This window comes from Drosophila novamexicana, unplaced genomic scaffold (assembly GCF_003285875.2).
Source record: "Drosophila novamexicana strain 15010-1031.04,08,12 unplaced genomic scaffold, DnovRS2.1 tig00000308-arrow-arrow-pilon, whole genome shotgun sequence".
NCBI lineage: Eukaryota > Metazoa > Arthropoda > Insecta > Diptera > Drosophilidae > Drosophila > Drosophila novamexicana.
The window spans coordinates 1,119,057-1,132,168 of NW_020824799.1; the positions used below are offsets into that span (position 1 = coordinate 1,119,057).

Sequence of the window (13,112 nt, forward strand, 5' to 3'; positions counted from 1 at the left end):
CTTAAATTTTGGCATCTTAACATGCTTGGTTAAAACCTTCGCAGCATTTTTTTAAAACTCAAATGTGCATTGCGATAGGCTGGTAACACTGTCATCCAGTTGCATTCGGCTGCTACAAACAAAAACAAAAGCAACAACATCGCAGACCATTAAGCCCAAACAAAAGCGAACAAAACGGTGAAAAAACTACTTATTGTTAATATATTTAGGCTGGGCCTATTCCTGCGCACATACAGCATGGCCTGGCGTTCAGTGGGTGCAAACAATGCCGATCTTATACGTCAGCTACGAGGTAAGCATCCAACAAGTTCAACTAATCGACTTGTTCTAAATGTATGCACATTTGTATGTACCTGTATTTATAAATATATATTTTGAACAGACTACGGCGTAATTGCAACAGATTCGGTGGCAAATGCAATGATAGCTACAGATCGCAAACACTACTCTCCCCGTAACCCGTATATGGATGCACCACAGCCAATCGGCGGTGGCGTAACTATAAGTGCCCCTCACATGGTAATTTTGACTGATATTCCCATTTGTACCAAATGAATTTGATGTCAACTTAACTGTTGTGATTTTTCGACTTAGCACGCCTTTGCTTTGGAATATTTGCGCGATCAACTAAAGCCTGGCGCTCATGTACTTGATGTGGGCTCCGGCTCTGGCTACCTAACTGCCTGCTTCTATCGCTATGTGAAGTCGAAGGGCGAAAATGCAAACACTCGCATTGTTGGGATTGAGCACCAGGCTAGTTTGGTGGCAATGAGCAAAACCAATCTTAACGCAGATGATAGCAGCATGCTGGAATCTGGCAACATGCTTATCGTTGAGGGAGATGGACGCAAGGGACATCCCGCTCTTGCGCCGTACGATGCTATTCATGTGGGCGCCGCTGCGCCAGATACACCTACCGAATTAATAAACCAACTAGCTAACGGAGGTCGCCTAATCGTTCCTGTTGGCCCGGAGGGAGGAACACAGTATATGCAGCAGGTGTATATAGTTGTTATATATGGTTACTCAAAATCAATTGATTTATTTTATACATCTATAGTACGACAAGGATGCCAATGGCAAAGTACAGATGACGCGTCTAATGGGCGTCATGTACGTACCACTAACGGATCTACGTTCTTGACTGCACAATCTGTGGAAGGCGCTGGTCGTTATGCTGCTGTTTGGTTATGTGGTCTACCGATTATGGATATCTTATCATTAGCATTATATCTTCCTAATATTAACAGCAAGCTCGAATGCTTCTTCCCATGTTAAACCAAATTATTATTTACATATATATTTAATAAACGCAATAAATTTATAAGACTCGTATATAGACATAGGTCGATATTTCCCACCCCCATAACTCGGCCAAAACTGAACCGATTTCCATAGGGCTTGATTTTTTGTACATAGTTTTCCATCTCGATTAATCTGGCATTCAAATCTGACTACGTAAATTTTAGTCGAAATCCATGTCCAAATCTTACCCTTAAGACTCGTATATAGACATAGGTCGAAATTTCCCACCTCCATAACTCGGCCAAAACTGAACCGATTTCCATAGGGCTTGATTTTTTGTACATAGTTTTCCATCTCGATTAATCTGGCATTCAAATCTGACTACGTAAATTTTAGTCGAATTTCATGTCACAATCTTATCCCTAAGACTCGTATATAGACATAGGTCAAAATTTCCCACCCCCATAACTGGGCCAAAACTGAACCGATTTCCATAGGGCTTCATTTTTTTTACAAAGTTTTCCATCTCGATTAATCTGGCATTCAAATCTGACTACGTAAATTTTAGTCGAAATCCATGTCCAAATCTTACCCCTAGGATTCGTATATAGACATAGGTCGAAATATCCCACCCCCATAACTCGGCCAAAACTGAACCGATTTCCATAGGGCTTGATTTTTTTTTACATAGTTTTCCGTCTTAATTAATCTGGTATTCAAATCTGACTATGTAAATTTTAGTCGAATTTCATGTCAAAATCTTACCCCTAAGACTCGTATATAGACATAGGTCGAAATTTCCCACCCCCATAACTCGGCCAAAACTGAACCGATTTCCATAGGGCTTGATTTTTTGTACATAGTTTTCCATCTCGATTAATCTGGCATTCAAATCTGACTACGTAAATTTTAGTCGAAATCCATGTCCAAATCTTACCCCTAAGACTCGTATATAGACATAGGTCGAAATTTCCCACCCCCATAACTCGGCCAAAACTGAACCGATTTCCATAGGGCTTGATTTTTTGTACATAGTTTTCCATCTTAATTAAACTGGCATTTAAATCTGACTATGTACATTTTAGTCGAATTTCATGTCAAAATCTTACCCCTAAGACTCGTATATAGACATAGGTCGAAATTTCCCACCCCCATAACTCGGCCAAAACTGAACCGATTTCCATAGGGCTTGATTTTTTGTACATAGTTTTCCGCCTTAATGAATCTGGCATTCAAATCTGACTACGTAAATTTTAGTCGAATTTCATGTCAAAATCTTACCCCTAAGACTCGTATATAGACATAGGTCGAAATTTCCCACCCCCATAACTCGGCCAAAATTGAACCGATTTCCATAGGGCTTGATTTTTTGTACATAGTTTTCCGTCTAAATTAAACTGGCATTTAAATCTGACTATGTAAATTTTAGTCGAATTTCATGTCCAAAATCTTACCCCTAAGACTCGTATATAGACATAGGTCGAAATTTCCCACCCCCATAACTCGGCCAAAATTGAACCGATTTCCATAGGGCTTGATTTTTTGTACATAGTTTTCCATCTCGATTAATCTGGCATTTAAATCTGACTATGTAAATTTTAGTCGAATTTCATGTCCAAAATCTTACCCCTAAGACTCGTATATAGACATAGGTCGAAATTTCCCACCCCCATAACTCGGCCAAAATTGAACCGATTTCCATAGGGCTTGATTTTTTGTACATAGTTTTCCATCTCGATTAATCTGGCATTCAAATCTGACTACGTAAATTTTAGTCGAAATCCATGTCCAAATCTTACGCCTAAGACTCGTATATAGACATAGGTCGAAATTTCCCACCCCCATAACTCGGCCAAAACTGAACCGATTTCCATAGGGCTTGATTTTTTGTACATAGTTTTCCGTCTAAATTAAACTGGCATTTAAATCTGACTATGTAAATTTTAGTCGAATTTCATGTCAAAATCTTACCCCTAAGACTCGTATATAGACATAGGTCGAAATTTCCCACCCCCATAACTCGGCCAAAACTGAACCGATTTCCATAGGGCTTGATTTTTTGTACATAGTTTTCCGTCTTAATTAATCTGGTATTCAAATCTGGCTACGTAAATTTTAGTCGAATTTCATGTCCAAATCTTACCCCTAAGACTCGTATATAGACATAGGTCGAAATTTCCCACCCCCATAACTCGGCCAAAATTGAACCGATTTCCATAGGGCTTGATTTTTTGTACATAGTTTTCCGTCTAAATTAAACTGGCATTTAAATCTGACTATGTAAATTTTAGTCGAATTTCATGTCCAAATCTTACCCCTAAGACTCGTATATAGACATAGGTCGAAATTTCCCACCCCCATAACTCGGCCAAAATTGAACCGATTTCCATAGGGCTTGATTTTTTGTACATAGTTTTCCATCTCGATTAATCTGGCATTCAAATCTGACTACGTAAATTTTAGTCGAAATCCATGTCCAAATCTTACGCCTAAGACTCGTATATAGACATAGGTCGAAATTTCCCACCCCCATAACTCGGCCAAAACTGAACCGATTTCCATAGGGCTTGATTTTTTGTACATAGTTTTCCGTCTAAATTAAACTGGCATTTAAATCTGACTATGTAAATTTTAGTCGAATTTCATGTCAAAATCTTACACCTAAGACTCGTATATAGACATAGGTCGAAATTTCCCACCCCCATAACTCGGCCAAAACTGAACCGATTTCCATAGGGCTTGATTTTTTGTACATAGTTTTCCGTCTTAATTAATCTGGTATTCAAATCTGGCTACGTAAATTTTAGTCGAATTTCATGTCAAAATCTTACCCCTAAGACTCGTATATAGACATAGGTCGAAATTTCCCACCCCCATAACTCGGCCAAAACTGAACCGATTTCCATAGGGCTTGATTTTTTGTACTTAGTTTTCCGCCTTAATTAATCTGGCATTCAAATCTGACTACGTAAATTTTAGTCGAAATCCATGTCCAAATCTTACCCCAAAGATTCGTATATAGACATAGGTCGATATTTCCCACCCCCATAACTCGGCCAAAACTGAACCGATTTCCATAGGGCTTGATTTTTTGTACATAGTTTTCCGTCTTAATTAATCTGGTATTCAAATCTGGCTACGTAAATTTTAGTCGAATTTCATGTCAAAATCTTACCCCTAAGACTCGTATATAGACATAGGTCGAAATTTCCCACCCCCATAACTCGGCCAAAACTGAACCGATTTCCATAGGGCTTGATTTTTTGTACATAGTTTTCCGTCTAAATTAAACTGGCATTTAAATCTGACTATGTAAATTTTAGTCGAATTTCATGTCCAAATCTTACCCCTAAGACTCGTATATAGACATAGGTCGAAATTTCCCACCCCCATAACTCGGCCAAAATTGAACCGATTTCCATAGGGCTTGATTTTTTGTACATAGTTTTCCGTCTAAATTAAACTGGCATTTAAATCTGACTATGTAAATTTTAGTCGAATTTCATGTCCAAATCTTACCCCTAAGACTCGTATATAGACATAGGTCGAAATTTCCCACCCCCATAACTCGGCCAAAATTGAACCGATTTCCACAGGGCTTGATTATTTGTACATAGTTTTCCGTCTAAATTAAACTGGCATTTAAATCTGACTATGTAAATTTTAGTCGAATTTCATGTCCAAATCTTACCCCTAAGACTCGCATATAGAGATAGGTCGAAATTTCCCACCCCCATAACTCGGCCAAAACTGAACCGATTTCCATAGGGCTTGATTTTTTGTACTTAGTTTTCCGCCTTAATTAATCTGGCATTCAAATCTGACTACGTAAATTTTAGTCGAAATCCATGTCCAAATCTTACCCCAAAGATTCGTATATAGACATAGGTCGATATTTCCCACCCCCATAACTCGGCCAAAACTGAACCGATTTCCATAGGGCTTGATTTTTTGTACATAGTTTTCCGTCTTAATTAATCTGGTATTCAAATCTGGTTACGTAAATTTTAGTCGAATTTCATGTCAAAATCTTACCCCTAAGACTCGTATATAGACATAGGTCGAAATTTCCCACCCCCATAACTCGGCCAAAACTGAACCGATTTCCATAGGGCTTGATTTTTTGTACATAGTTTTCCGTCTAAATTAAACTGGCATTTAAATCTGACTATGTAAATTTTAGTCGAATTTCATGTCCAAATCTTACCCCTAAGACTCGTATATAGACATAGGTCGAAATTTCCCACCCCCATAACTCGGCCAAAATTGAACCGATTTCCACAGGGCTTGATTTTTTGTACATAGTTTTCCGTCTAAATTAAACTGGCATTTTAATCTGACTATGTAAATTTTAGTCGAATTTCATGTCCAAATCTTACCCCTAAGACTCGCATATAGACATAGGTCGAAATTTCCCACCCCCATAACTCGGCCAAAATTGAACCGATTTCCACAGGGCTTGATTTTTTGTACATAGTTTTCCGTCTAAATTAAACTGGCATTTAAATCTGACTATGTAAATTTTAGTCGAATTTCATGTCCAAATCTTACCCCTAAGACTCGTATATAGACATAGGTCGAAATTTCCCACCCCCATAACTCGGCCAAAATTGAACCGATTTCCATAGGGCTTAATTTTTTGTACATAGTTTTCCGTCTAAATTAAACTGGCATTTAAATCTGACTACGTAAATTTTACTCGAAATCCATGTCCAAATCTTACCCCTAAGACTCGTATATAGACATAGGTCGAAATTTCCCACCCCCATAACTCGGCCAAAATTGAACCGATTTCCACAGGGCTTGATTTTTTGTACATAGTTTTCCGTCTAAATAAAACTGGCATTTAAATCTGACTATGTAAATTTTAGTCGAATTTCATGTCCAAATCTTACCCCTAAGACTCGCATATAGAGATAGGTCGAAATTTCCCACCCCTATAACTCGGCCAAAACTGAACCGATTTCCATAGGGCTTGATTTTTTGTACTTAGTTTTCCGCCTTAATTAATCTGGTATTCAAATCTGGCTACGTAAATTTTAGTCGAATTTCATGTCAAAATCTTACCCCTAAGACTCGTATATAGACATAGGTCGAAATTTCCCACCCCCATAACTCGGCCAAAACTGAACCCATTTCCATAGGGCTTGATTTTTTGTACATAGTTTTCCGTCTTAATTAAACTGGCATTTAAATCTGACTATGTAAATTTTAGTCGAATTTCATGTCCAAATCTTACCCCTAAGACTCGTATATAGACATAGGTCGAAATTTCCCACCCCCATAACTCGGCCAAAATTGAACCGATTTCCATAGGGCTTGATTTTTTGTACATAGTTTTCCGTCTTAATTAATCTGGCATTCAAATCTGACTACGTAAATTTTAGTCGAAATCCATGTCCAAATCTTACCCCTAAGACTCGTATATAGACACAGGTCGAAATTTTCCACCCCCATAACTCGGCCAAAATTGAACCGATTTCCATAGGGCTTGATTTTTTGTACATAGTTTTCCGTCTAAATTAAACTGGCATTTAAATCTGACTATGTAAATTTTAGTCGAATTTCATGTCCAAATCTTACCCCTAAGACTCGCATATAGAGATAGGTCGAAATTTCCCACCCCCATAACTCGGCCAAAATTGAACCGATTTCCATTGGGCTTGATTTTTTGTACATAGTTTTCCATCTCGATTAATCTGACTACGTAAATTTTAGTCGAAATCCATGTCCAAATCTTACCCCAAAGATTCGTATATAGACATAGGTCGATATTTCCCACCCCCATAACTCGGCCAAAACTGAACCGATTTCCATAGGGCTTGATTTTTTGTACATAGTTTTCCGTCTTAATTAATCTGGTATTCAAATCTGACTACGTAAATTTTAGTCGAATTTCATGTCAAAATCTTACACCTAAGACTCGTATATAGACACAGGTCGAAATTTTCCACCCCCATAACTCGGCCAAAATTGAACCGATTTCCATAGGGCTTGATTTTTTGTACATAGTTTTCCGTCTAAATTAAACTGGCATTTAAATCTGACTATGTAAATTTTAGTCGAATTTCATGTCCAAATCTTACCCCTAAGACTCGTATATAGACATAGGTCGAAATTTCCCACCCCCATAACTCGGCCAAAATTGAACCGATTTCCATAGGGCTTGATTTTTTGTACATAGTTTTCCGTCTAAATTAAACTGGCATTTAAATCTGACTATGTAAATTTTAGTCGAATTTCATGTCCAAATCTTACCCCTAAGACTCGCATATAGAGATAGGTCGAAATTTCCCACCCCCATAACTCGGCCAAAACTGAACCGATTTCCATAGGGCTTGATTTTTTGTACATAGTTTTCCGTCTAAATTAAACTGGCATTTAAATCTGACTATGTAAATTTTAGTCGAATTTCATGTCCAAATCTTACCCCTAAGACTCGTATATAGACATAGGTCGAAATTTCCCACCTCCATAACTCGGCCAAAATTGAACCGATTTCCATGGGGCTTGATTTTTTGTACATAGTTTTCCGTCTAAATTAAACTGGCATTTAAATCTGACTATGTAAATTTTAGTCGAATTTCATGTCCAAATCTTACCCCTAAGACTCGTATATTGACATAGGTCGAAATTTCCCACCCCCATAACTCGGCCAAAACTGAACCGATTTCCATTGGGCTTGATTTTTTGTACATAGTTTTCCATCTCGATTAATCTGGCATTCAAATCTGACTACGTAAATTTTAGTCGAAATCCATGTCCAAATCTTACCCCAAAGATTCGTATATAGACATAGGTCGATATTTCCCACCCCCATAACTCGGCCAAAACTGAACCGATTTCCATAGGGCTTGATTTTTTGTACATAGTTTTCCGTCTTAATTAATCTGGTATTCAAATCTGACTATGTAAATTTTAGTCGAATTTCATGTCCAAATCTTACCCCTAAGACTCGTATATAGACATAGGTCGAAATTTCCCACCCCCATAACTCGGCCAAAACTGAACCGATTTCCATAGGGCTTGATTTTTTGTACATAGTTTTCCGTCTTAATTAATCTGGCATTCAAATCTGACTACGTAAATTTAAGTCGAAATCCATGTCCAAATCTTACCCCAAAGATTCGTATATAGACATAGGTCGATATTTCCCACCCCCATAACTCGGCCAAAATTGAACCGATTTCCATAGGGCTTGATTTTTTGTACATAGTTTTCCGTCTAAATTAAACTGGCATTTAAATCTGACTATGTAAATTTTAGTCGAATTTCATGTCCAAATCTTACCCCTAAGACTCGTATATAGACATAGGTCGAAATTTCCCACCCCCATAACTCGGCCAAAACTGAACCGATTTCCATAGGGCTTGATTTTTTGTACATAGTTTTCCGTGTTAATTAATCTGGCATTCAAATCTGACTACGTAAATTTTAGTCGAAATCCATGTCCAAATCTTACCCCAAAGATTCGTATATAGACATAGGTCGATATTTCCCACCCCCATAACTCGGCCAAAACTGAACCGATTTCCATTGGGCTTGATTTTTTGTACATAGTTTTCCATCTCGATTAATCTGGCATTCAAATCTGACTACGTAAATTTTAGTCGAAATCCATGTCCAAATCTTACCCCAAAGATTCGTATATAGACATAGGTCGATATTTCCCACCCCCATAACTCGGCCAAAACTGAACCGATTTCCATAGGGCTTGATTTTTTGTACATAGTTTTCCGTCTTAATTAATCTGGTATTCAAATCTGACTACGTAAATTTTAGTCGAATTTCATGTCAAAATCTTACCCCTAAGACTCGTATATAGACATAGGTCGATATTTCCCACCCCCATAACTCGGCCAAAATTGAACCAATTTCCATAGGGCTTGATTTTTTGTACATAGTTTTCCGTCTAAATTACACTGGCATTTAAATCTGACTATGTTAATTTTAGTCGAATTTCATGTCCAAATCTTACCCCTAAGACTCGTATATAGACATAGGTCGAAATTTCCCACCCCCATAACTCGGCCAAAATTGAACCGATTTCCATAGGGCTTGATTTTTTGTACATAGTTTTCCGTCTTAATTAAACTGGCATTTAAATCTGACTATGTAAATTTTAATCGAATTTCATGTCCAAATCTTACCCCTAAGACTCGCATATAGAGATAGGTCGAAATTTCCCACCCCCATAACTCGGCCAAAATTGAACCGATTTCCATAGGGCTTGATTTTTTGTACATAGATTTCCATCTCGATTAATCTGGCATTCAAATCTGACTACGTAAATTTTAGTCGAAATCCATGTCCAAATCTTACCCTAAAGATTCGTATATAGACATAGGTCGAAATTTCCCACCCCCATAACTCGGCCAAAACTGAACCGATTTCCATAGGGCTTGATTTTTTGTACATAGTTTTCCGTCTTAATTAATCTGGCATTCAAATCTGACTACGTAAATTTTAGTCGAAATCCATGTCCAAATCTTACCCCAAAGATTCGTATATAGACATAGGTCGATATTTCCCACCCCCATAACTCGGCCAAAACTGAACCGATTTCCATAGGGCTTGATTTTTTGTACATAGTTTTCCGTCTTAATTAATCTGGTATTCAAATCTGACTGTGTAAATTTTAGTCGAATTTCATGTCCAAATCTTACCCCTAAGACTCGTATATAGACATAGGTCGAAATTTCCCACCCCCATTACTCGGCCAAAATTGAACCGATTTCCATAGGGCTTGATTTTTTGTACATAGTTTTCTGTCTTAATTAATCTGGCATTCAAATCTGACTACCTAAATTTGATTCGAATTTCATGTCCAAATCTTACCCCTAAGACTCGCATATAGACATAGGTCGATATTTCCCACCCCCATAACTCGGCCAAAATTGAACCGATTTCCATAGGGCATGATTTTTTGTACATAGTTTTCCATCTCGATTAATCTGGCATTCAAATCTGACTACGTAAATTTTTGTCGAAATCCATGTCCAAATCTTACCCTAAAGATTCGTATATAGACATAGGTCGAAATTTCCCACCCCCATAACTCGGCCAAAACTGAACCGATTTCCATAGGGCATGATTTTTTATACATAGTTTCCCGTCTTAATTAATCTGGCATTCAAATCTGACTGCGTAAATTTTATTCGAAATTTCATGTCAAAATCTTACCCCTAAGACTCGTATATGGACATAGGTCGAAATTTCTCATCCCCATAACTCGGCCAAAACTGAACCGATTTCCATAGGGCTTGATTTTTTGTACATAGTTTTCCGTCTTAATTAATCTGGCATTCAAATCTGACTACCTAAATTTGAGTCGAATTTCATGTCAAAATCTTATCCCTAAGATTCGTATATAGACATAGGTCGATATTTCCCACCCCCATAACTCGGCCAAAATTGAACCGATTTTCATAGGGCTTGTTTTTTATTCCCTGAACCCATCAAAAATGGGTATAAGGGTATATTGTATTTGTGCAAAATCCATATGTATGTAACAGGCAGAAGGAAACTTCTCCGACACCATAAAGTGTATATATTCTTGATCAGCATCAATAGCGGAGTCGATCTAGCCATGTCCGTCTGTCTGTCCGTCCGTCCGTATGTATGTCCGCAAGGATTTCAGAACCTATAAGAGCTAGAGACTTGAAATTTTAGATGTAGGTCCTCCTAGTGCCTGCGCAGATCGAGTTTGCTTCCGATAATCGATAACTTACTCCCAAGCAATCGATAAAAATCGATATGATATGACGTTTCAAAACGACATAGCTCCGCGCGGAGATATGACGTTTCAAAACTGAACCGATTTCCATAGGGCTTGATTTTTTGTACATAGTTTTCCGTCTAAATTAAACTGGCATTTAAATCTGACTACGTAAATTTTAGTCGAATTTCATGTCCAAATCTTACCCCTAAGACTCGTATATAGACATAGGTCGAAATTTCCCACCCCCATAACTCGAGCAAAACTGTATAAATTGTATAAATTGTATAAATTTAAGCCCTTAAAGAAATGTTTATTGTAATAATGCCAGTTCCGTTTCTTTTCGTAAAAATGCAATTGATCCCAAGTTTATATAAGAAACGTAACTATGTTCATATTTAACATTTCCACGTCTGCTGCTTGCACCAAATTTTCGCATCTCTTAACTATCAATAAGTCCATTGACAGCCAAGCCCAACTGTCAAACCCATCAGCTGTTTGACGCACGTAATAATTTCTCAGGACAAACAATTTAATGTAGGCCACTTTTCTTAAGAATTTGTTTAAATTAGTTTATGTATGCTTTATATGAAGTTTTAAAATGAAAATGAAATATTATGGATATATTATGGATTCAATCAACGAAGACTGGAAACGTATATATACTGCAACGCTTTCTAGGACATCCTTGCAGAATATATCCAAGGTTTACATAGGTGAAACGTTGACTGGACACATGGTCCATACTGTGGCACAGAATGTGCGCGAGGACATAAGCAAAATCGTTGTTGAGGCCGTGAAATATGCGCGACGGACACGTTCCTCAAAAGTTAAAATGGAGCACTTGTTATTCGCTTTGGAGGAGCATAATATTAATTTGGATCTGCTACACCTGAATTACAACTGGCCAGAATCCGAAGATAAGGAGGACACCGTGTCCACGTCTCGAGTAATAAAACGAAAGTGTCAAATGCCATTGGACACAGCTTCAATAAGGAGACGCTCATTGACGCCAGAGGCGAGAGCCCTTACGGCTCCAACAAGTGCTCCCAAGCGCTGGCTAAAGCGCGAGCAAGTGCTGCTGATGGGAAACAAAAAGTTTCCGTTATCGAAGGAACAGCAAGAATTCTTTGTACTGATCACAGAAACTTGCATGGGCATCTCCGAGCCAACCCGTCGAGATGCGCTGCAGCGACTAAGTTCCGACTCATCGCTGCAACCAATGCTGCCCAAGCTGAGCCTGTTCATTGGCGAGGCTGTCAAGGTAAACGTGGTGCAGCAGAACTTCGCCCTGCTGTTATATCTAATGCGCATGGTGCACAGCTTGCTCGTCAATTCCAATTTAAAGCTACAGAACTATGTGAGTTCCCTGTGTGATAATACCAAGTGCTATATTTCATTTTTTTCATTGGCTTTTCTAGCTACATCTTTTCATACCAGCGGTGCTCTCGTGTACCGTGTCCCAGCAGGTTTGTGCCTTTCCGGCAGTTCAAAATCATTGGGCATTGCGGGAATACGCAGCCAACATTATGGCCGAGCTTGTGAAGACTTTCGACAGCGACGACAATAGTATTATGCCAAGAGTTATTAAGTATGTACCTTTAAATTTAAATTAAATTTGTCAACGATTCGTATTGATTCATACAGTTCAATTGCAGTATCTATAAGGCTGGTCTGCCAAGTTCATCCTTAACAACGATTTACGGTTCTCTCATTGGGCTGAGAAAAATGGGAAAGTATGCGGTACGGGGCTGCGTCATACCTCAAATACGTGCTATATCCGCCATAATTGAAATGCATCTAACCAAGGAAGAATCCGATAATGATCTCAATAAACAAGCGGCAATTTACATACGACATAGACTCTTGAAGATGTCTGCTCCGATTCTTAAAAATATGCATGAACCGCCTGATATTCTTGAGCAGTATTCGCGAAAATATGGATTTCTAGGCTGTTCATTATATGATGCCGTTGTTTTAGAGCGCATTATGGATGATGTGGTTGAAGAGGCCGATGAGCAAAAGTTATCAGCCGAAATTGCAGCAATGGATTAGTTCATAACGCTATTCAATAATTCAATTAAAAGAAATAGATTGTAAATTATTTATTATTATCATTGTTTTATTTTTAGCTTCAATAAGCAGCTCA

At 38.1% G+C, this 13,112-nt stretch overlaps 2 protein-coding genes across 2 annotated transcripts; both read left to right on the forward strand.

Annotated features, from left to right (window-relative positions):
- The first annotated feature begins 26 nt into the window (after positions 1–26).
- Positions 27–1,317, forward strand: LOC115759415 (protein-L-isoaspartate(D-aspartate) O-methyltransferase). Its single transcript, XM_030700307.1, has 4 exons — positions 27–292; positions 383–519; positions 595–999; positions 1,061–1,317. The coding sequence occupies exons 1-4, from the start codon at positions 238–240 to the stop codon at positions 1,142–1,144; spliced, it is 681 nt and encodes a 226-aa protein (XP_030556167.1). The 5' UTR covers positions 27–237; the 3' UTR covers positions 1,145–1,317.
- Positions 1,318–11,449: 10,132 nt separating this feature from the next.
- LOC115759491 (transcription initiation factor TFIID subunit 6) lies at positions 11,450–13,040 on the forward strand. The gene is made up of 3 exons (XM_030700429.1): positions 11,450–12,323; positions 12,385–12,554; positions 12,622–13,040. Exons 1-3 carry the CDS (start codon positions 11,565–11,567, stop codon positions 13,016–13,018), a joined length of 1,326 nt encoding a protein of 441 aa, XP_030556289.1. The 5' UTR covers positions 11,450–11,564; the 3' UTR covers positions 13,019–13,040.
- Positions 13,041–13,112: the final 72 nt, after the last annotated feature.